General features: G+C 42.1%; 2 protein-coding genes and 1 long non-coding RNA gene across 6 annotated transcripts; all 3 read left to right on the top strand.

The window, feature by feature from the left end:
* Window positions 1–240: 240 nt before the first annotated feature.
* On the top strand, window positions 241–2,658 carry LOC108922361 (tumor necrosis factor receptor superfamily member 5-like). Its single transcript, XM_029249793.1, has 6 exons — window positions 241–386; window positions 477–518; window positions 1,262–1,352; window positions 1,472–1,559; window positions 2,012–2,196; window positions 2,315–2,658. Exons 2-6 carry the CDS (start codon window positions 501–503, stop codon window positions 2,332–2,334), a joined length of 402 nt encoding a protein of 133 aa, XP_029105626.1. The 5' UTR covers window positions 241–386; window positions 477–500; the 3' UTR covers window positions 2,335–2,658.
* A 9,655-nt stretch (window positions 2,659–12,313) lies between these two features.
* LOC108922359 (uncharacterized) lies at window positions 12,314–14,141 on the top strand. 2 transcript variants are annotated; one of them, XR_003797420.1, is made up of 5 exons: window positions 12,314–12,426; window positions 12,505–12,546; window positions 13,304–13,394; window positions 13,514–13,601; window positions 14,054–14,141. It is a non-coding gene; the product is annotated as an uncharacterized LOC108922359 (long non-coding RNA). The 2 variants fall into 2 exon arrangements; XR_003797419.1 differs by lacking the exon at window positions 12,505–12,546.
* Window positions 14,142–16,323: 2,182 nt separating this feature from the next.
* LOC108922353 (tumor necrosis factor receptor superfamily member 14-like) lies at window positions 16,324–22,909 on the top strand. Of its 3 annotated transcripts, none has more exons than XM_018732438.1 (13): window positions 16,324–16,473; window positions 16,567–16,608; window positions 17,631–17,733; window positions 18,487–18,612; window positions 18,778–18,933; window positions 19,043–19,130; window positions 19,235–19,428; window positions 19,690–19,709; window positions 19,851–19,890; window positions 20,057–20,067; window positions 20,162–20,210; window positions 20,564–20,582; window positions 22,457–22,909. In XM_018732438.1, the coding sequence occupies exons 2-13, from the start codon at window positions 16,591–16,593 to the stop codon at window positions 22,545–22,547; spliced, it is 915 nt and encodes a 304-aa protein (XP_018587954.1). In that variant the 5' UTR covers window positions 16,324–16,473; window positions 16,567–16,590; the 3' UTR covers window positions 22,548–22,909. The 3 variants fall into 3 exon arrangements, with proteins under 3 accessions (XP_018587954.1, XP_018587953.1, XP_018587956.1); XM_018732437.1 differs by having other exon boundaries at window positions 19,232–19,428; XM_018732440.1 differs by lacking the exon at window positions 16,567–16,608 and having other exon boundaries at window positions 19,232–19,428.
* Window positions 22,910–24,446: the final 1,537 nt, after the last annotated feature.

The following is a 24,446-nucleotide window of genomic DNA, read 5'->3' as shown; positions in this document are numbered from 1 at the left end:
CAGGCTGCAGTCTTTGAACAAACTGAGGTCTTTCACAGTATAACGTGTTAAACAATACCACATTTGAACTGATTTCACTTTTTTAAGGATATCATGACCTTTAAATTGTTGCTGGATGAACATAGTACATGAATATAGTGAGCAAAACTGCACAGTGTTCACAGAACTGCTTGTTAATTTTAGGGGTGTTTCTCTAAATTAGGGATTTCAGTGAGATCTTTCACTTTCGGTTTTAATAATGGAGAAAACGTCAACATAACACTGCAATATATGTCTTGACATATGTGAAGTTTTGTGGCTTACGTGTTTTCAGAGTTACTGTTTCCAACACTTGTTAGTTTCATTTTATTGACTAATGCAACATTGCTTGAGAAGGGACACATACAGTGAGTATGAGCTACACTATGTTTCCTGTTCTCCGTTCTGTTCATATGTTGGAAGTAAATGAAGTTGGATTTCAATTCCTGTCTTAACAGATACTCATCAGAAGTTCACTCACCATGTTCTACGTGCTGAAGGTTGTTTCTCATTTGTTTTATTTATACCTCTTGCTGTTGTAGCAAAAGCACCTCTGTGTACGTTAATATTTTTACTCTGTTTTGTAGTACTGTATAGAGTAATAGAAAATGGGTGGCACAACAAGCAGCACTGCTGTTTCACAGTGCTTGGGTGGTGCAAGAGAATGTGGGTTCAATTCCCCTTCAGGCTCTGTGGAGTTTGTGTGTTCTCCCCCTGTCTGTGTGGGTTTCCTCCTACACTCCAAAGACATGTTGTTGAGGTTCCCCCATAGTGTGTGTTTCACTGATGTATGGATGAGTGGTGCAGTGTAAGTCACCTTGGTGAACAAGGTGTGTGAGCTGGTAACACTATGTAGTATCCACTGGTGATTTTCTTGGAGAAAAATGTCTGCAAAGTGAATAAATGAAGAGTTCTTGTTATGAATTAAAAAAAAAATAAAGAAAAACAGTTCATTAACTAAACATAAAATTTACTTATATTCATTTAGATAATGCTTTTCTCCAAAGCAAGTTACAATGTTAAATTTCTTGTTGTTATGTACCCTTTTCAGAGCTGCAACCTTGGGAATTCAAAGGCAGCAGCTTGTATTATTAATAAATATAAAATAAAATATAATTATTTTTGGCTAGCTTATGCTTTTAATGCAATTGTTTAAAAATGATTTAATTTTAAACGCAAAACATTTCATACCTGTAATTGTTATTTATATTTAACCTGACAGCTACATTTATTCTCTCCTCAGATTTGTGTGGTTGTCCTTCTAGTTGAGGGAGGATGCAGAGCAGCACAGAACCACACAACATGCAAACCTGGACACTTCATCAAACACCCTGGTCTGATGTGTTCATGTGTTTTACTGTAAATCCATCTGTATGATTTTCAGCCTTCAGATTTGCAATGCAATCTTCATTTTAGCCTTTGGTAAAATATTTTCTTTGTTCTACTATGATAGGAATTCACTCCAATGACAATGTGTGTGAAAGCTGCCCTGAAAATTCTTTCTCAAATGGATCTTCTACATTCTGCACACCACACACAGAGTAAGTGTGACTGTGACCACAACAAGGCGTCTTCCCCAAGTGCGTGAGCTTTCGTTTGGTGTTGGCGGTGCAGGGGCAGGCAGAATAAGGATCCAGAGCAGGCAGGGGTCGCCAAGGTGCATACGCTGGTAAAGGAGAATAGCCAGTAGACGGGGTTCAAGAGACAATGCAGAAGATTCAAAGCCAGAAGAGCAAAACAATGGGCATACCGGGGAGGCAAGGAGGCAAGATTGCGGTTCACTGGGTAGCTGGGGTGGCTCAAATGAGGTTCAACAAACCAGTGCGTTTGGGGCCATCCTTACGTATCTCATCCCTTGATCTGCTATCTGTACGGTCGTCCGGCATGAGGGCGTGACGGTAAGACTGTCATTGCACTGGCTCATTCATGAAAATGTAAAACTCTGAAGATTTTCTTTGTGTACAAAGTCTCTTTTTTTCATTAATTTTCACAGCTGTGAGGCAAAAGGACTTTGCACAGTCAGACCAGGAGACAGTATGTCTGACGCTGAGTGTGGAGAACGCAGTCGGATTCCTGTTATTGTTGCGATCATAGCTATAGTTTCTGTTCTCGTTGTTATTGTTGGTGAAGTTTTGAAATTCAAATATAGAAAAATAAACAGAGAACTTCCTCTGAATGGTGAGTATTTTTGTAATTTAATTAAAATAATTGGAGTTTTTTAAAAAGCTTTGTTAATGTTAATGATCACTATTTGTGTTTCAGTGCAATGATGTTCTGTTAATGTTTGTCTTTCCAGTTCTATTCAGACCCGTGTAGAACATCATCTTGCCAACAAGGGTTTGCATAAAACTGGACTCTTCACATTCACCACTTGTTGAAGTTAGTCCAGGTGAGCAGACAGAGACCCCAGGAAACAGATGGATGACTGATGAGGGGCCTCTGCTAAAAGGCACCACTATGTGTGATAAACAAAACATCGCTGACAGTTGCAGACCCTGCTAAATCAAAAAGTTCTATATTCAGACTTGGAGGATGTTTCTTCTGAACTGGTGTGCGGATAAAGCTGCATCAAACAAAAAAAGAATCAGTGCACTAACTCATACATAGAAAGTTCCACAAACACCCTGATTAGGGGTCAATTGCTTTGAATGACTGACATGCATTTACGTTACGTGTGCATTTATTCGTATAGCAAGACCTTTTCTCTACAGTGATGTATAACTCTGAGACTTCAGACTATAATAACCTGAAAAAAAGTAAAAATTAATTAAAATGTCTGTTTATTCTAATATAAGTCGTTGAAGTCATTTTTTAACAGATTTCCTTAACTACATGTGGATCAGATTGTTGCTCATAACAAATGTGTTTCCTCACTCAACTAGCTTTTCATGCAAACACAGTAAAATCCCTCCTGCAGTCATTATGCTATGAATATTCTGAATTTAAAATAAGGTTTAATTTATTAGTTATGTGTTTTTGATTTCCTGTTGTCATTTTTTCATTGTCAATAATTACGATTTCAGCCGCATCAATGTACAGCAGTATTCCTTTACACACTGTAGAATTTCAGTGAATCAGAATTAAAAAGTTTTGATCCATCTGTGGATGAATCTGTTCCTTCTCTTCAGTTTTAAAGGAAAAAAAAAAAACAGTGATTATGGATTGTTGGAGTCTTAAGAGGAGATCACTCATTCTGTTTGATGATCCAGCAGAATAAGAGCAGTAACAGAGTCCAGCCACAGAACCAAGTGCATCACTGGATAAGCGCCCGTAGGAGATGACGTGGAGCATGGTAACACGTCACAGTTCCGGGTGCTGGACGGTCAGGATGGTGTCTGTGGAAAGCTACTATGAGGTCCGGGTCCAAGATGTCCTTAGTAGCCACCCAGTAGCGCTCTTCCGGCCCGTAGCCTTCCCAGTTGACGAGGTACTGCAGGACTCCCCGCTGTTGACGGGAATCCAACAAGGCCCGCACGGCGTATGCCCGGGCACCTCCGTCCTGTATGGGAATCGGAGGAGGAGAGGACAACTGGGGCTGGTGTAAGGACACAGAACAGGGTTTCAGGAACGAGGCGTGAAAGTTTGGGTGGACCCTTAGGTGAGCAGGAAGCTGGAGACGGTAGGAAACCAGGGAGATGCGTCTCAGAACCTTAAATGGACCGATGTACCGTGAGCTGAGCTTCTTGGAGAGGTAAGACCCCCGGTGGACAACCAGACTCTCTGCCAGGGGTAAGCGAGCATCTCCGACGGTCCGCCTGGTGTTTCATCTGAGTCTGGCTGCGGAGGAGGTGCTGCCGGACCTCTCTCCAAACGTCTGTGCTGGACCGATACCACTCAATTACCACTGGGACATCACTGGAGGCAGGTTGTCATGGGAACAATGGGGGTTGGTAACCCAATACGCACTGAAACGGAGAGCAGCCAGTAGAACTGTGATGTAGGGAGGTGTGCACGTATTCTGCCCACGGTAAGTATCTTACCCATTGCTGCGGCTTCTCCAGGCAATAACTGCGCAAGAACTGACCAATGTCCTGTTGGATTCTCTCCACTTGCCCATTCGCCTGGGGATGGTAACCTGATGTGAGACTTACGGACACGCCTAGTTTCTTCCAGAACGCCTTCCACAACCGGGACGTGAACTGGGGACCCCTGTCGGACACAATGTCTTCGGGCAGACCAAAGAGACGAAACACGTGGAGGAAGAGAAGTTCGGCGGTCTTCATGGCCGTCGGAAGCTTGGGAAGGGGCGCCAGATGACAAGCCTTAGAAAAACAATCGACAATAGTCAGGATTGTGGTCAACCATCCGAGGCGAGTAAATCCACAAGGAAGTCCAATGCTATGTGGGACCAGGGACGGTTTGGTACAGGCAGGGGCTCCAGGAGTTCCGCAGGTTTCTGGTTTGACAGCTTGACTTGTGCGCATACCTGGCAGGCCCGAATGTAATCCTGGGTGTCCTCCTGCAGGGACGGCCACCAGAAATGCCTCTGGAGGAGAGCTTGGGTCTTGCTGTACCCAGGGTGACCGGAGGCCGGATGGTCATGCGCCCACTGTAAGATGGTGGCTCTCAGCCTGGGGGGTACATATTGTTTGCCTGCAGGTTTACCTGGAGGCTCGGGATCCATGGCTTGGGCTCTGGCTACGTCCTGGTTAAAATCCCATTGTACTGGTGCCACAACACAAGACCGAGGCAAGATATATTCAGGTCCCCGTTCTTGTGGCTCCCGGTCGTACATGCGGGAGAGGGCGTCTGCCTTGGTGTTTTTGCTAACTGGCCGATAGGAGACAGTAAAGTTAAATCTGGTGAAGAAGAGTGCCCACCTGGCTTGCCGGAGGTTGAAGTGCTTTGCCTTCTGCAGATATTCCAGGTTCTTGTGGTCTGTAAGGACAACGAATGGGTGGCGAGCTCCTTCCAGCCAGTGCCTCCACTCTTCGAGAGCCATCTTGACTGCTAGGAGCTCTCGGTTTCTGATGTCGTAATTCCTTTCAGCTGGGGACATCTTCCTTGAGAAGAAGGCACAGGGGTACAGTTTAGGGGGGTCTCCCTGGTGTTGAGACAGCACGGCTCCTACCCCAGTTTCCGAAGCATCCACCTCTACCACAAACGGGACCTCAGGATCGGGATGGCGGAGGATGGGTGCTGTCGTGAACCTTCCCTTCAGGGGGGTCGAAGGCACGTTGCGTGTCGTCTGTTCAGGTGAGTGTGGTTGTTTTCAAAGAGGTTAGGCTCATCAGAGGAGCGGCCAGAGTACTAAAGCCCCTGATGAAACGGCGATAGAAATTAGCAAAACCTAGGAACCGTTGTAAGGCTTTTACTGTAGTGGGTCTTGGCCACTGGAGTACTGCCCTTACCTTTTCAGGGTCCATGGCCACCCGTTCTCGGCTGAGAATGAAACCTAAAAAGGCGATCTGTTTTCGGTGGAAACTGCACTTCTCACCTTTAACAAAAAGTCTGTTCTGCAGCAGTCGCTGGAGGACCTGACGAACTAGAGCCACATGTTCTTCCATGGAAGGGGAATAAATCAGAATATCATCTAGATACACCAGGATCCCTTGGTTAATGAGATCCCCGAGAATGTGATTTACAAAAGCCTGAAAAACACTGGGAGCATTGGTTAAACCAAAAGGCATTACCAAGTATTCATAGTGTCCAAGGGCAGTGCTGAAAGCTGTCTTCTATTCATCCCCCTCACGTATCCTGACTAGGTTGTAAGCACTGCGCAGGTCCAATTTTGTGAACCACTGGGCACGGTGGACCTGCTCCAGTGCTGCGGTAATCAGTGGCAGGGGATAGGGGTACTTGACAGTGATACTGTTGAGTCCACGATAATCGATACATGGGTGGAGGTCCCCTGTCCTTCTTCTCGATGAAGAAGAACCCCATCGCAGCGGGGGAAGTGGAAGGCCGGATGATCCCTGCTGCGAGGGCCTCAGTGGTGTATTGTTGCATAGCCTGTTGCTCCGGAATGGAGAGTGGGTAGACCCAGCCCCGAGGCGGTGTGGTTCCCGGGAGGAGATCTATAGTGCAGTCCCAGGGCCGATGTGGAGGGAGGACAGCAGCCTGTCCTTTACTGAACACCTCCGCCAGGTCTCGATACATGGAGGAATGTGTACCTGTTAGAGAGGGTCAGCACATTCGACAGGCGTAGCTCTGTACGGGACACATAAACAGGCCGTCCCACATTGTGGGCCCCAGGACACCAAGTCCGCCGTGCTCCACTTGAAAACTGGGTCATGCAGGGTGAGCTAAGGAAAACCTAGAATAACTGGGGTTTCGGGAGAAGGAATCAGATAGAAGCACAGCTGTTCTTGGTGAGCGACCCCCACAGCCAAATGGAGCGGTTCCGTCTGGGAGTCGACGTAACCTTTCCCCAAAGGCTGTCCATCAACAGCAACTATTTTCATCCGGACTTTACATGGGGACCAGGGAAAACCGTGAGATTTAGCAAAGCCGACATCCATAAAGCAGTTGGCTACCCCTCAGTCAAAGTGGAGGTCTCAACTGAATGTTGTCCCCAGGAAATGACTAGAGGCGCGGAAAGGCGGTTGCAGTGGAGGGTACCACTCACCGGCAGGTCAGGTCGGATCGAGCATTTGGCCCGGAGAAGTCCTGGTTCTCCACAGTAGAGGCAGAGCCGACCTTGTAAGCGGCGTTATCTTTCGCTGGTGGTGAGACGGCCTTTGTAGAGGTGAAGGGAGTTAACCCCCTTGCTGGGAGGGCAGTGATTATCAGGAACGGGTTGCATGCGGGCATCTCTCTCCCTGACTTGATTGTCAAGAGCTACAGCTGCCGCGATGTACTGGTCAACGGTCCATGTCTCGCCTCTGAATACCAGTTCTTTGCGCAGCCTGGAGTTCAGCCCCCGTCGAAAGCAGGCACGCAAGGCATTTCGATACCACTCACTCTTCTCCACGAGAATCCGGAAGTCCACCGCATAGTCTGACACGGGACGATCACCGTGGGTTAGGTCCATGAGACGTTCACTGGCCATCAGGTCTGGGCAGGGAAGCCCGAACACTGTCTGAAAAAGGTCTTTGAACTCCTCATATTTAAGTAAGGAACAGCGCCACCATGCGGCAGTGGCCCAGTCAAGTGCTCAGCCGGACAGGAGGGAAATTACATAAACAATGCGACTTAGATCAGAATGGTAGACGTGGGGCATACTAGAAAACATGACTTCACACTGCAACAAAAAGCCTGCACAACGAGCGGGCATACCGTCAAAGCGGTTCGGGGGGGTCAGGTGACTGTAGTGCGGTATTGACGGGGATGTGTTTGGGAGGTTAGGCGCTGCAGGAGCGGTCGCCAACTGTGGTTTTCAGGGCGCTTACCACTCCATTGTAGGCGGTTATTAGGTTGGTGAGCGTTTGTTCCATCCCCTCCAGACGCACCTCACGAGCGTCTAATACCGCCAGTACTTGATCCAGCTCCACAGGGTCCGCGTCTATGGCGGAACCTTCTGTCACGGTGTTTCCCTGGGGTGGGTGCGTCGAACCCAAGCGCGGAGGAGGGTAAGCTGGTTCAAGGGGCGATCCGTAAGACATGGTCGAGGAGGCAAGCAAGGGTAACAGATGTGCGCACGTAGTCCGAAGGGAAAATCCAAGAGGCGTAATTCAAAGACAGACAAGGAGTCGAGGCAGACCAGGGAGTCAATCACGAGGAGCAGGACGAGGAGCAGGACGAGGAGCAGGACGAGGAGCAGGACGAGGAGCAGGACGAGGAGCGCAAGTGTGTCACGAGGCTGAAGCAAGGTTCCACAGCTTCCTAAGGTCCGGGCTGCCCTTTTATGTGCCCAGAGACTGATTTGCCGCCGGTGTTGCTTGTCGCCGAGTTCGTGGGCGTGACAGCTGCAGACATGAAAGTCTTAAGTAAACCTAAATTGTTACCTACTACTTGCTGCACCGAGATTCATCGTTCGGTATGTTACACGTGAAGTATGTTACGTGTGAAGAACTGAGGCACAAGAATTTGGAGGTAGGAGACACTTTTTTAAAGATATCACGAGCTTTGAATTGTTGGTGCATGAACATTGTACATGAATATAGTGAGCAAAACCGTGCACAGTATTCACAGAACAGTTTGTTTTTTTGGGGTTGTTTCTCTAAAAAATGGGGCTTCATTGAGTTTTTTTCACTTTCGGTTTCAATAATGGAGAAAACGTCAGCATTACACTGCAATATATGTTATGTCTTGACATATTTGAAGTTTTGTGGCTTACGTGTTTTCAGAGTTACTGTTTCCAACACTTGTTTGTTTGATTTTATTGACTAATGCAACATTGCTTGAGAAGGGACACATACAGTGAGTATGAGCTACACTATGTTTTCTGTTCATATGTTGGAAGTAAATGAAGTTGAATTTCAATTCCTGTCTTAACAGATACTCATCAGAAGTTCACTCACCATGTTCTACGTGCTTAAGGTTGTTTCTTATTTCTCTTATTTATACTTCTTACTGTTGTAGCCAAAGCACCTCTGTGTACTTTAATGTTTTTACCCCGCTTTGTAGTACCATATAGAGTAATAGAAAATAAACAGTTGTTTTATGATTTTCAAAAAAACTGTTTATTAACTAAACATTAAATTTGCATTTATTCATATAGCTAACACTTTTCTCCAAAGCAAGTTACAATGTTAAATTGCCTGCTGCTGTGTATCCTTTCATGCAACTGGGTAATTTTAACCAAACAATTTAAGCAAACAATTTAATATATGTGCCTTGCTAACAGTGGGGTTCAAAGTTGCAACCTTTGGAATCCAAAGGCAGCAGCTTGTATCATTAATTAAAACGAAGTAAAAAATAAATATTTTTGGCTAGCTTATGCTTTTAATGCATTTTTTTTGGGGAGGGGCGCGGTGGCACGGTGGCGCGGTGGGTTTAGCCGGGTCCTGCTCTCCGGGGGGTCTGGGTTTGAGTCCTGTTTGGGGTGCCTTGCGACAGACTGGTGTCCCATCCTGGGTGTGTTCCCTCCCCCTCCAGCCTTACGCCCTGCTGTGTTGTTGGGTTTGGCTCCAGCTTCCAGCGACCCTGCACGGGACAAGCGATTTGTGTGTGTGTGTGTGTGTGTGTGTGTGTGTGTGTGTGACTTAATTTTAAATGCAAAACATTTCATGCCTGCAAATGTTATTGATATTTAACCTGACAGCTACATTTATTCTCTCCTCAGATTTGTGTGGTTGTCCTTCTAGTTGAGGGAGGATGTAGAGCAGCACAGAACCACACAACATGCAAACCTGGACACTTCATCAAATACCCTGGTCTGATGTGTTCATGTGTTTTACTGTAAATCCATCTGTATGATTTGCAGCCTTCAGATTTGCAATGCAATCTTCATTTTAGCCTTTGGTAAAATATTTTCTTTGTTCTACTATGATAGGAATTCACTCCAATGACAATGTGTGTGAAAGCTGCCCTGAAAATTCTTTCTCAAATGGATCTTCTACATTCTGCACACCACACACAGAGTAAGTGTGACTGTGACCACAACAAGGCGTCTTCCCCAAGTGCGTGAGCTTTCGTTTGGTGTTGGCGGTGCAGGGGCAGGCAGAATAAGGATCCAGAGCAGGCAGGGGTCGCCAAGGTGCATACGCTGGTAAAGGAGAATAGCCAGTAGACGGGGTTCAAGAGACAATGCAGAAGATTCAAAGCCAGAAGAGCAAAACAATGGGCATACCGGGGAGGCAAGGAGGCAAGATTGCGGTTCACCGGGTAGCTGGGGTGGCTCAAATGAGGTTCAACAAACCAGTGCGTTTGGGGCCATCCTTATGTATCCCATCCCTTGATCTGCTATCTGTACGGTCGTCCAGCATGAGGGCGTGACGGTAAGACTGTCATTGCACTGGCTCATTCATGAAAATGTAAAACTTTGAAGGTTTTCTTTGTGTAAGAAGTCTTTTTTTTTTCATTCATTTTCACAGCTGTGAGGCAAAAGGACTTTCCACAGTCAGACCAGGAGACAGTATGTCTGACGCTGAGTGCAGAGAGTACAGTGAGATTCCTGTTACTGTCGCTGTCATAGCAATACTTGTTCTTGCTATTATTGCTTGTTTAGTATTGAAGGATAAAAAAATTCAAACAAGACAACCTCCGAATGGTGAGTATATTGTAACTTTATTAAAATAACTGTAGTTTTTAAAGCGTTGTTGTTGATCATAATCCTTATTAGTGTTTCAGTGCAATGATGTTCTGTTCATCTTTTTTTTTCCAGTTCTATTCAGATCTGCGTAGAACATGATCTTGCCAACATGGGTTTGCATAAAGCTGGACTCTTCACATTCACCACTTGTTCAAGTTTGTCCAGGTGAACAGGCAGAGACCCCAGGAAACAGATGGATGACTGATGAGGGGCCTCTGCTAAAAGGCACCACTATGTGTGATAAACAAAACATCGCTGACAGTTGCAGACCCTGCTAAATCAAGAAGTTCAATATTCAGACTTGGAGGATGTTTCTTCTGAACTGGTGTGCGGATAAAGCTGCATCAAACAAAAAAAGAATCAGTGCACTAACTCATACATAGAAAGTTCCACAAACACCCTGATTAGGGGCCAATTGCTTTGAATGACTGACATGCATTTAGGTTATGTTTGCATTGATTCGTATAGCAAGAGCTTTTCTCTAAAGTGATGTATAACTCTGAGACTTCAGACTATAATAACCTGAAAAAAAGTAAAAATTAATTAAAATGTCTGTTTATTCTTAATATAAGTTCAGTTGAACTTGAAGTCATTTTTTAACAGATTTGCTTAACTACATGTGGATCAGACTGTTGCTCATAACAAATGTGTTTCCTCATTCAACTAGCTTTTCATGCAAACACAGTAAAATCCATCCTGCAGTCATTATGCTATGAATATTCTGAATTTAAAATAAGGTTTAATTTATCAGTTATGTGTTTTTGATTTCCTGTTGTAATTTTTCCATAGTCAATAATTACGATTTCAGCCGCATCAATGTACAACAGTATCCCTTTACAAACTGTAGGACTTCAGTGAATCAGAAATAAACAGTGTTGAACCATGTGTGAATGAATCCGTTCCTTCTCTTCAGTTTTGAAAAATTGAGTGATTATGGATCTGTGGAGTCTTAAGAGGAAGTCATTCATTCTCACTGTTGGTCCAGAGAAGAAGAGCAGTAACAGAGTCCAGTCACAGAACCAAGTGCATCACTGGATCAGCGCCTGTAGGAGATGACGTGGAGCCTGGTAACACGTCACAGTTTCCTGAAACCAAGTAAAGCTGTGCTATTTCTAGCACTAATATCAACATTTTTAAGTGCTGAATGCAGGTCGTATGAGGCCCCACACAGAAAATTTAAAACAGAAAGGAAAATAGGTTATTATCAGTTATATTTTGAGCCAGTAAAAACAATTTTGAATTTTTTTTTAAATATGAGGTATTCGCAGTAACTTGGCAACTTGAGAAATGTTTCTGAATTCCTGGTGATGCTTATAAGTAGCAAGTGCAACAGGAAGCAGAAACAGGAAACTTTGCCTTATTTTGCGTTGAGCGGATCTTCACCTCCCCATTAAAACTGCCGTTTCAACATGTCAGGCTTGCAGGTGAAATGTTACGTGCAAAGAACTGAGGCACAAGTGTTTAGGAGTAGGAGACATGTATGTGTGTGTCATGAGTTGGTGGGCGGAGCAGCCACGTCAGGGGGCGGGGTTTGTTATGATGGTTCGCTCCCCACTGTTGGCCCCCTGCTTATCAGAATAATTACTATGGACTGTTAAGTAGCTCTTCCGGGGATTAAGGGGGATGTTCTGGGAAGTGTTGGCGGGGAGATGGATGGCTTCCCCGAACTGGCTGGCACGTGGTTCTGACCGCTTCGAACTTTGTCCATTCGTTGCTCGTTTTCTGCCTGTTTTGGGTCTCCTTTAGTCTGTAAATAAACCATATTTGTATGGAAACCCTGCTGCCCTGCCCTTGTGGCCACCTCTGCCCCACACCAGGCCACAGAGTCTGTCTGTGTTTGTCAAGATTCATATTTTGTAACATGTACTTGTAATGTGGTATGCGTGCCATACCTGAAGATCGAGTCAGGCCGCAGTCTTTGAACAAACTGAGGTCTTTCACAGTATAACGTGTTAAACAATACCACATTTGAACTGATTTCACTTTTTTAAGGATATCATGACCTTTAAATTGTTGCTGGATGAACATAGTACATGAATATAGTGAGCAAAACTGCACAGTGTTCACAGAACTGCTTGTTAATTTTAGGGATGTTTCTCTAAATTAGGGATTTCAGTGAGATCTTTCACTTTCGGTTTTAATAATGGAGAAAATGTCAACATAACACTGCAATATATGTGGCTTACGTGTTTTCAGAGTTACTGTTTCCAACACTTGTTAGTTTCATTTTATTGACTAATGCAACATTGCTTGAGAAGGGACACATACATACAGTGAGTATGAGCTACACTATGTTTTCTGTTCATATGTTGGAAGTAAATGAAGTTGAATTTCAATTCCTGTCTTAACAGATACTCATCAGAAGTTCACTCACCATGTTCTACGTGCTGAAGGTTGTTTCTCATTTGTTTTATTTATACCTCTTGCTGTTGTAGCAAAAGCACCTCTGTGTACTTTAATGTTTTTACCCCGTTTTGTAGTACTATATAGAGTAATAGAAAATAAACAGTTGTTTTATGATTTTCAAAAAAACTGTTTATTAACTAAACATTAAATTTGCATTTATTCATATAGCTAACACTTTTCTCCAAAGCAAGTTACAATGTTAAATTGCCTGCTGCTGTGTATCCTTTCATGCAACTGGGTAATTTTAACCAAACAATTTAAGCAAACAATTTAATATATGTGCCTTGCTAACAGTGGGGTTCAAAGTTGCAACCTTTGGAATCCAAAGGCAGCAGCTTGTATCATTAATTAAAACGAAGTAAAAAATAAATATTTTTGGCTAGCTTATGCTTTTAATGCATTTTTTTTGGGGAGGGGCGCGGTGGCACGGTGGCGCGGTGGGTTTAGCCGGGTCCTGCTCTCCGGTGGGTCTGGGTTTGAGTCCTGTTTGGGGTGCCTTGCGACAGACTGGTGTCCCATCCTGGGTGTGTTCCCTCCCCCTCCAGCCTTACGCCCTGCTGTGTTGTTGGGTTTGGCTCCAGCTTCCAGCGACCCTGCACGGGACAAGCGATTTGTGTGTGTGTGTGTGTGTGTGTGTGTGTGTGTGTGTGTGTGTGTGTGTGACTTAATTTTAAATGCAAAACATTTCATGCCTGCAAATGTTATTGATATTTAACCTGACAGCTACATTTATTCTCTCCTCAGATTTGTGTGGTTGTCCTTCTAGTTGAGGGAGGATGTAGAGCAGCACAGAACCACACAACCTGCAAACCTGGACACTTCATCAAATACCCTGGTCTGATGTGTTCATGTGTTTCACTTTAAACCCATCTGTGTGCTTTGCAGTCTTCAGATTTGCAATGTAATCTTCATTTTAGCCTTTGGTAAAATATTTTCTTTGTTCTACTATGATAGGAATTCACTCCAATGACAATGTGTGTGAAAGCTGCCCTGAAAATTCTTTCTCAAATGGATCTTCTACATTCTGCACACCACACACAGAGTAAGTGTGACTGTGACCACAACAAGGCGTCTTCCCCAAGTGCGTGAGCTTTCGTTTGGTGTTGGCGGTGCAGGGGCAGGCAGAATAAGGATCCAGAGCAGGCAGGGGTCGCCAAGGTGCATACGCTGGTAAAGGAGAATAGCTAGTAGACGGGGTTCAAGAGACGATGCAGAAGGTTTGAAGCCAGAAGAGCAAAACAATGGGCATACCGGGGAGGCGAGGAGGCAAGATTGCGGTTCACCAGGTAGCTGGGGTGGCTCAAATGAGGTTCAACAAACCAGTGCGTTTGGGGCCATCCTTACGTATCCCATCCCTTGATCTGCTATCTCTACGGTCATCCGGCATGAGGGCGTGACGGTAAGATTGTCATTGCACTGGCTCATTCATGAAAATGTAAAACTCTGAAGATTTTCTTTGTGTACAAAGTCTCTTTTTTTCATTAATTTTCACAGCTGTGAGGCAAAAGGACTTTCCACAGTCAGACCAGGAGACAGTATGTCTGACGCTGAGTGTGGAGAATGCAGTCGGATTCCTGTTATTGTCGCGATGATAGCTATAGTTTCTGTTCTCGTTGTTATTGTTGGTGAAGTTTTGAAATTCAAATACAGAAAAATAAACAGAGAACTTCCTCTGAATGGTGAGTATTTTTGTAATTTAAGTAAAGTGAAGCTGAATAAAGTTTAAATTAAAATATTGTATTAAATATTAAATTAAAAATAAAGTTTATTGCATAAATTGTACTTTTGCTGAGATGTACGTCGCTTTCGACAAAAGCATCTGCAAAATGAATAAATATAAATGTAAAATAACTGGAGTTTTTTAAAGCTATTAGTGTTTCAGTGCAATGATGTTCTGTTCATCTTTTTCTTTCCAGTTCTATTCAGACATGTGTAAAACTTAATCTTGCCAACAAGGGTTTGCATAAAACTGGACTCTTCACATTCACCACTTGTTCAAGTTTGTCCAGGTGAACAGGCAGAGACCTCAAGAAACAGATGGATGACTGATGAGGGGCCTCTGCTAAAAGACACCACTATGTGTGATAAACAAAACATCGCTGACAGTTGCAGACCCTGCTAAATCAAGAAGTTCAATATTCAGACTTGGAGGATGTTTCTTCTGAACTGGTGTGCAGATAATGCTACATAAGTGCACTAACTAAAACACACAAAAAATCAGTGAACTAACTCGAGCAAGAGCATTTCTTTAAAGTGACGTACAACTCTGAGACACACACACACACACACACACACACACACGTTGCCTGAACCGCTTGTCCCATTCGGGGTCACAGGGAGGCTTTGAGGGGTCTCTGAGCCTTTAGAGTATAAAAACCTGAAAAGAGTAGAAATTAATTAACGTGTGTGTTTATACATAATATATGTTTAGTTGTAGTCATATTTTAACAGATTTACTTAACTAAATGTGGATCAGGTTATTGCTCATAACGAGTGTGTTTCCTCACTCAACCAGTTTTCCATGCAAACGCAGTAAAATCCCTACTGCAGCCATTATGATACGCACAGACACACACACACATTGCCTGAACCGCTTGTCCCATACGGGGTCACGGGGAGCCGGAGCGTAACCCGGCAACAAAGAGCGTAAGGACGTAAGGGTGTGGAGGGGAGGAAAAGGACGGGACGCCAGTCCGTCGCAAGGCACCTCAAGCAGGACGCGATCCCCAGACCCACCAGAGAGCAGGACCTGGTTCAACCCACTGCGCCACCGCACCCCCCTCCATTATGATATGAATATTGTGAATTTAAAATAAGATTTAATTTGTCAGTTATGTGTTATTGATTTCCTGTTGTCACTTTTTCATTGTCAATAATTACGATTTCAGCCGCATCACTGTACAGCAGTATCCCTTTACAAACTGTAGAACTTCAGTGAATCAGAATTAAAAAGTTTTGATCCATCTGTGGATGAATCTCTTCCTTCTCTGACGTGGAGCCTGGTAACACTTCACAGTTTCCAGAAATCAAGTAAAGCTGTACTACTTCTAGCACTAATATCAACGTTTTTAAGTGCTGAATGCAGTTCCTATGAGGCCACACACAGAAAATTTGAAATGGAAAGGAAAACAATTATTGTCGGTGATATTTTGAGCCAGTGAAAACAATTCAGAATTTTTTTTTTTTAAATGAGAGGCATTTGCAGTTGGGGGGGGGGGGGGGTGGCGCAGTGGGCTTGGCCAAGGCCTGCTCTCCAGTGGGTCTGGGGCTCAAATCCCACTTGGGGTGCCCTGCCGCAGACCGGCATCCCGTCCTCGGTCTGTCCCTCTCCCGCAATCCCGCGCCGCCAGGCCAGGCTCCAGCTCACGGCAACCCCGCTTGGGTGGAGCGGTTTCAGAAAATGTGTGTGTGCACATTTGCAATTGCGTATTATTATTACATATTGCAATTGCTTACTATAGGACTTTGTCCCTAGTGCTGCTGCTTTAGTTTGTAAAAAGAAACACACCTGAAGATCAAGTCAGGCATCAGTGTTTAAACAAACACTTCTTTCACAGTATAACATGGTCAACAATACTTTGTTTGAACCGATATATCTTTTTTAAGGATCTCATATGTTTTAATTTGTTAGTGCATGAGCATAGTACACGAATATAGTGAGCAAAGCAGTGCACAGTATTTGCAGTTTGTTTTATTTCAGATTTTCTTAGAAAAAATAAGGGGATTTCCGTGAATTCTTTCACTTTCAGTTTTAATCATGACAATGGAAAAAAACCTCAGTAACATGCTGCAATATCCGTTTTAACATATTTAAGCTGTTATGACTGTTACGTGTTTTCAGAGTTACTGTTTGCCACACTTGTGAGTTTTACTTTATTGAAGAATGGAACATTGCTTTTGAAGGGACACGTACAGTGAGTATGAGCTATGCTATGATTTCTGTTCTCCTTTTTGTTCATATGTTGGAAGTAAATAAAGTTGAATTTAAGTTCCTCTCTTGTTAACAGGTGCTCATCAGAAGTTCACTCACCATGTTCTACCTGCTTAAGGTTGTTTCTTATGTGTCTTATTTACACCTCTTTCTACTGTTCTGGCAAAAGCTGTGTACTTTACTAAGTTTTTACTCTGTTTTATAGTACTGTGTAGTGTAATAGCAAATGAGCAGTTGTTTTGTTATAAATTTTACAAGTATTTAACCTCTTTGAGTACTTTCTGTAACAAATAAGCAGCAGGTGTGTTAATATAAAAATGCCATTAGATTTGAGCAGGTTGAAATCTGCTTTCATTGTGAACCTGATTGTTTAGTATCACTTCAACAAAAACAACACACCCTCCAGCTAGTACTGTTGAACCCGCATGATGGATCATTTGTGGTATAAAATGATAGGATTCAAAGAGATTGCAGTTTACTTAACCATATGTAATTCCATTTTAAGTTACATTAAATCAATAATTGTGAAATTGGTTATGCTATTTATTAGGTTTCGGTTATATGTGTAATTTAAAGTAGGAAAGACTATTTTTCTATTTTTCTTCACATAAATACAGTGATAAATATCAGAGGGCACAAACCAGTCCTGGGGAAAAATCTCAGTTTGACAAGACCTGAAGTGGTAAAGGGTGGTTATCTGTGAGTTTTTATAAATAAATAAATAAAAGGTGCCACTGGCAGAAACAAGAGCTTCACCACTCAAAACAACTTTTGGCTACAACTTAAACAATCAACAGTCTCTCTCCCAGACTCTATCTGTACACACTGGGGCTTCAGGAGCCACACCTGGTGCTTCTTTCCTCCTCAGGTGTGGCTGATAATACAGGAGCAGAGGCTGTGATTTTTCTGGTCCCGCGCACTACACCCTAATTAATTTCCTCTAAAAATATATTAAATTTGAAAACATTGGGAATACATCTGGCTCTTTTGCTTCGTTAAAGTGTCTTTTGCTGCTTTTACAACGTATTTATTTTTAGTACATATGCCCTACTCTGTTGGACTGTATAGGTATGTCAGGAAATCAGTGCTTAACAAGCATGATTATATTCTTACGAAAAGCTGAAATATTTTGTTTTTCAGACATCTGCAATAGCCCTTCTTTTCTTTATCCACAAAGCCTGCTCTGAGTGCAATCACGCTCAATACGAAATAGATGGGAAATGCTGCTCAATGTGTTCCCCTGGTAAGTAAACTTGAATCAAAAATATCAATGTCGAAGTAATATCTTGACGGATACATCACATCAAGTTGAAATATGTTAGAATTTCCACCTCTATGTTCAAAACATGAACATTACCCTTGATCCCTCCCAACATACTTCCTCTGGGACCTACTTCTACCACCATTATTCTCACACTGTGACTATGACTGGCTGGCTTCTCTACACCAGCTACACAACCAACCACTCAAACACTAACATCAAACTCCATTACACACCTTTTGTTTTCCATCCCCCTGCCACACTCAGTCTGTCCTTCTTCTTTGTACCCTACGCTGACTCTCCATCACAGCCCAGATTAAACTCAGAGGCTGGTCCTCTTCTTCTACCTCTCCACTGTTGTACCTTAAACACACACACACACTGTCTGAAACTGCTTGTCCCAAGCGGGGTCGCGGCAAACTGGAGCCTAACCCGGCAACACAGAACATAAGGCCGGAGGGGGAGGGGACACACTCAGGACAGGACGCCAATCTGTCGCAAGGCACCCCAAGCGGGACTTGAACCCCAGTCCCACCAGAGAGCAGGACCCAGTCAAACCCGCTGTGTCACCGCACCCCCTGTTGACCATTAATCAATGTTTCTAAAAAATATAGACATACAGTTTATGAACATATATTAATGATTCTGTAGCTTCTCACCTTCTCCTTAACTGACGTTTTCTTGTTGACACCAATATTTGTGAAAATTGACAAATGTATCATTTTTCCCTCTTAGGAACTCATGTTTATAAGCATTGTGGAAAAGACATAGACACCATGTGTGTAGATTGTGCTGCAGGAACTTTCAGCGATCAGCCCAATGGTGTCATTAAGTGCCGGCCGTGCACAGCTTGTGATGAAGGTGAGAATATCAGGTCAACAACAATCTATAAATATGAATATGGAAATTTTTTTTAGTATTACTCTGTAAGTGTTGATTTTAAGGGAGTGCAGGTAAGAACACCAAAGTTTTAATTATATTAATTTCTACTAGAACCAGATTGTTTTTATTCTCCCTTTCCCATAGGTCTTGGCTTAAAGACGGTGAAGGAGTGTAAACCCTCTTCAGATGCAGTGTGTGGAGTCCTGGAAGGGAACTATTGTATTGATTCTTATGAGGGAGGATGTAGAGCAGCACAGAAACACACAACCTGCAAACCTGGACACTTCATCAAACACCCTGGTCAGAATTGACTTTTTTGCTTATTTACTTTAAATAAATACTGTTAACTGCGTGTCTGTTCCTTTAAACCCTTCCGTTGTTTTATAAAATACTTCGTCTGTTATTCCAGGAACAGACTTTACTGACACCGTGTGTGAGAACTGTCCTGAAAATTCTCACTCGGATGGGTTTTCTACGTCCTGTACACCACGCATAGAGTAAGTTCACCCCATTTGCCCCACACTGACTCAGTCGTGAAATGTAAAATAAAATATTTCATCGATTGCAATCATTTGTTTTACTCTCTTCATTTTCAAAGTAGGGAACCTAAAGGACTGCCCATCGACACACCAGAGGACAATGTGTCTGATCCTAACAGTGGGAGCAAGAGTCTGGTTCTTCCTACATCTGTGATTATACTTGTAGCTGTTGTTGCTGTTGTTGTTGTAATTATGATGATAGCAGTAGCAGTAGCAGTAGTATACTTGAAACGAAAGAAGTCATCCCGTTCAGATGGTAAGAACTTTATATTTTATTAGCTTTATTTATTTTTTTTACATTTCAGTGAATTTAAGTAAATTATTTGTTATTGTATGTTGTTGGTCAATTGTTGTTATTGTCAAAATATTCTTTAAATTTTTTGCCTTTCAACAAAAACTTTAGAACACCAATGGCACGTAGGGTCGTATTTGTTATTAAATATTGCTCAGTGAGAAAATGTTACATGAGATCATCACAGTATGGCCAGTCTTTTAACGTAAGTGTATTATTTTTCAGGTGACTTCAGGGACAATCAGGTACAGCTTTTTCCAGTTTGTAACTGTTCAATATATACTGTGTATTTATGATATGAAGGCTATATACATATATATCAAATTGTTATTTTTATAAAATGTAGACAAAGCACAGTTATGAAAACAATTGTTTCTTTTTGACAGAATCTAGAAATGACAGGATTTTTAATCACAGCAGATACAAGTAAGTAATCAAAATGTCAACCATAACTGATTTAAACTGTATTTATAACAGAAAACCAAATTAAGTCATTGATGGAGGTGTCTTTTTTATAAACTCAGCTACAAGTGCAAATACCTAGAAGACTGATTAAATCTTTAATGAATATATTTGTCATTATGTTTTTCAGGGCAAACACAGGTACGTTCATATTTCCTGTTTCTTGTTGCCCGTTTCTTTACATAACATAGTGCAATCTGTTGATAAATACTGACTTTGATTCTTCTTTTAATAGGCATCACAAGCTGAAAATGGAAACATGCTTCCACATAAATCAGATACAGGTAAGTAATCATAAAATTAACATATATATATATATATAATTGAGGGGGTGCAGTGGCGCAGTGGGTTGGACCACAGTCCTGCTCTCGGGTGGGTCTGGGGTTCGAGTCCCGCTTGGGGTGCCTTGCGATGGACTGGCGTCCCGTCCTGGGTATGTCCTCTCCGGCCTTACGCCCTGTGTCACCGGGTAAGCTCCGGTTCCCCGCGACCCCGTATGGGACAAGCGGTTCTGAAAATGTGTGTGTGTGTATATATAATTATGAAAATATAATTAAAATGTGTTTAGCACTAATCAGACATAAGTTAACTTTCGCCAAGGACTCTGCAGGTACTTACTATGAATATGTGTTTTCAGGAAATCCAGAGGAAAATGGGTATGTTCAATCTTCATTTTTGTTTTGAATAACTTTAGATAAATAAATGCTAAACTGTAGCAAATGACAAAATTCACAATGTGTCCTGTGTCACCCAAAAAATCTGAATTCATTAATTCGTTTAGCTATCACTTTTCTCGAAAATCAACATAGAATATGAAGCTATTTACCTATTTATACAGCCAAGTCAATTTTACTGGAGGGTCGGTACCTTGCTGAAAGGTACTACAGCCATAGGTGAGTTTCAAACCAGTAACATTCAGATGCAAAGGCAGTGGCATCACTAGGAGGGTGCGGACCGCACCGGGTAACACCATCAGAGGAGGTAACACCAAAATGACTGTCTATAAACTTTGTGTGCAGTCTTTCAGCAGAAATGTACTATTTTTTTTTTTATAAAACTATCCCTGTGATTAGTAATAAAAACATTTTTCATAATAAAGCCCATTTCACATGTATCAATATACCGACAAGGTTAAAACTCTATACTAATTTACTTTTTTGAACCTTCCAATGCACTCAGCTCAGAGCTCTCATTTTGACCCAGTTACAGCGATGCTTCAAATCACATGGTTTTGTCTGCATGCACTGCAAGCTCGTGCTCTTGTTTTCGTCGCTGCCGCTGTTACTGATTTTGCTACATTTTCTGGTGTTTTAGCAACAATATTGTGGTCATTAGTATTTGTGAACTGATACCAATAACATTAACATAAACGTAAGTTTGATGTAAATCTTAAACATTTTTACTTTGAATTCTATAGTTTTCTTACCCAGGTTTCACTTTAACTACATGAAACTATGTAAATATATATACATTTAGGCTGTGTGTATGATATTGTAATTTAAAGGTGTCATTTTAATTTTTCTACTTGTTTATGTCACTACTATTGCCGTTACATTCAGTGATATAGGAGAATTACAATTTACGAGTAACATTAGTAGAAAAAACATTACTAAGGATTGTGGAGGGTCTAGTACAGGAGGAGATCCATGAGGGGGGCCTGACACCATGAGTTACCACACTGGGTGACACCAACCCTAGTGTAGGCACTGTCCAAAGGCAGCAGCTCTAACCACTGTGCTACCAGCTGTCCGATAACACAGCCTGATATCATGAGTGGTGTCCAACACTAATCCATCTCATGTAAATGTATAGGAGATACAAAACTATAGGTCAGGAATGTGGAGAGGATCATCATAAGAGTCCAGCAGAGAGATGACATTTAAGAAAGATAGGTAATTTCATGAGGGGGCATGGTGATGCAGTGGGTTGGACCAGGTCCTACTCTCCAGTGAGTCTGGGGTTCGAGTCCCACTTGGGGTGCCTTGCGATGGACTGGTGTCCCGTCCTGGGTGTGTCCCCTCCCATTCCAGCCTTATGCCCTGTGTTGCCGGGTTAGGCTCCAGCTCCCTGCAACCCCGTATGGGACAAGCGGTTCAGACCTTATGTGTGTGTATTTAAAACACAAGGGGGTGAAGGCTCTAAACAAAGCTAAACACTTCAGAATAAGCAAATAATTGAGAAAGCAATGTTTTAAAAAGCTGATTCATTGAAAGCATGTTAATATTGAAAATTGCATTATTGATATTCATCAAGGGAAAATAGCTTTTAAGAGGAAGGCTTGGGTGTTATTTTCTTTTACAAAAAGTCAGTCTAGTACTGATAAAAGTATAGTAATTATAATAATTGTTATTAAAATCTAATGGATAATTTAATTAATCAGATCCTACAGTCATCACAAAGGGCTTTGGGCATCCCTGCTCTACTGGACCTTTACCTGTGAATGTGTAGAACATTCTGTATATGTATAAAATGCATTTTTACTGAATATTAATTCAGATTAAAAAGTGGCCCATCCTTATACACCTGTCAGGTCCCCTGGAGAGCAGGTTCAACAAGACAGTGAGGTGTCCTTACACTCCTCTGCTGGATTGCCATCATCTGACACCATAACGGGAGAATAACAGGAGCACCAGGATAGATGGACTCTACAGAAGCTCACCATGTCTTACATGAGAAACAAGACCCTAAATTTGTTTTTTTCTTTTCTTAATTGTTCACCTGGTACTATTTGTTCACCGCACAAGCTTCGATGTCCCCATGCATCTTTGTGTTGCAGCTTTGTCTTCCGAGTTCACGGTTCGCAGTTATCAGTTCATGAGATAAACTCTGCACTTGGGATCGCTCTATCGCATGTCTCCAAGAGATTGTGATCTCCACTCTCTCCACACACAAAATTATAGTTTTGGTTCTTTCTGAATTTTTTTTCTCTATAGCTGATATTCCGTTTATTAGCTATTTGTACTGTTATTCGTATTTTAGCTGAGAACTGTTAAATGTGTTGAAAGTCAAGTAATTAACATTATCGCTTCTGCATCTCTTAAACTCAGCAAGGCACATGTACATTTATGTTAGGGCCGAACAAAAGATGCACACAGGTTCTGTAATTTTTTTCAAAGTAATATAAAACGTATAACGTTAGGTACTGCTATGTAATTACACCTGTGAAATACTAACAGTTTTTTGAGTCTGCCCTTACTTTATGTATATGGATCGATGTGCAATTTTTAGGTGTACTTCTTCTGTCTCCATGATGCCACAGCCCAGTACTGTTCATAAAAGTAGTTTAGAAAAGAAATGAAACATCACAATTTTATTGTTTTTACTTTTTCTTGTTGTTTTGTCTCTGTTGACCCTCCCTGAGTGACAGGGACCCATTTGTGTGGCCTCCAGACCCCCTGTGTGGCCAGAGCCCCTGGCAATTTAGGATCTGTCATTGGGCAGGCCTCATTTTATAGTAATTATAACAAGAACAGTAAAGATGTTTGAACCTTTTTTATCTGGTGGTTCATAGAAAAAAAAAATTGTTATTTTAAAATGTATTAAAAAATCTTTTCCCAGATATTTGAGCAAAGTGTGAGTCTCTAACGTTCTGATTACTGATGTGATATTGCTGAATTTTTTGCCTGGTGGCACTTTGTCTTCTACCGAACCCACTGACTGCCACCTCATGGGCAGAACAGGGCCTCAGGAGTGTCTTTGGGAGACATGAGGATCTAGTCTGGTCTGTTCCCCGGTAGTATAGTGCAATCTAGTCTAGTATGTTCTGGTTTAGTCTAGTATGGCTTTACCAAGTCTTGGTCTTGTCCTGATGTCCATTGATTCCACTTTTTGTATTTACATGTTAGTTTTGTCATCACAGTTACCAAAATAACATCGCTTGAAACCACCACAATATAGTACGTGTTTGAGTCAATATTACTGGGACTTTGGAATGTTTACCACAAAAAACAATAACACATACTGATCACCAAGTCATCAAATATATTCATATTCTACTGTACGTGATGACAAAAAACAAGAACCCGGCTGGTCGCCTTCACTGTTTTACACTCATTGGGGATTTCATTCTTATTGCTTTCAAGAAACAGTTTTTAAAACTTTTTCCAGCCTCATCAAAGACCTTAACTAACAATAATAAAGCCATGTGTTTAAACAATGTATTACCTGCACTATAGTTATAGCGAGTGTTATCTTCATGTGTTCAAAATGGAAAATTGTCTTAATTTATGGAAATTGCTGTTTTTTGTTTCTCTAGTAAATTAAATTTATTTGCTGCAAAGACTCACAACCTACAGGCACAGCAGAATGTTGGAGAAAAAATTGTTTACACTCTTCTGCATGTTTATTAACATAAACTCAACAACAAGAAGTTTAGAGTAGTCACCTTGCTCACAGTGGAATTTGAACCAGCAACCTTTGGGTCTAAAAGTAGTAGTTCTAATCACTACACTACCAGCTGTTCATTTTATGCTTTCCTCCTAGTAAACACCACACCTCAAATATAGATATATTACATTAAA

The sequence above is a fragment of the Scleropages formosus genome, chromosome 2, assembly GCF_900964775.1.
Source record: "Scleropages formosus chromosome 2, fSclFor1.1, whole genome shotgun sequence".
In the NCBI taxonomy this organism is placed as follows: Eukaryota; Metazoa; Chordata; class Actinopteri; order Osteoglossiformes; family Osteoglossidae; genus Scleropages; species Scleropages formosus.
This window is presented reverse-complemented; position numbering and strand designations above follow the sequence as displayed.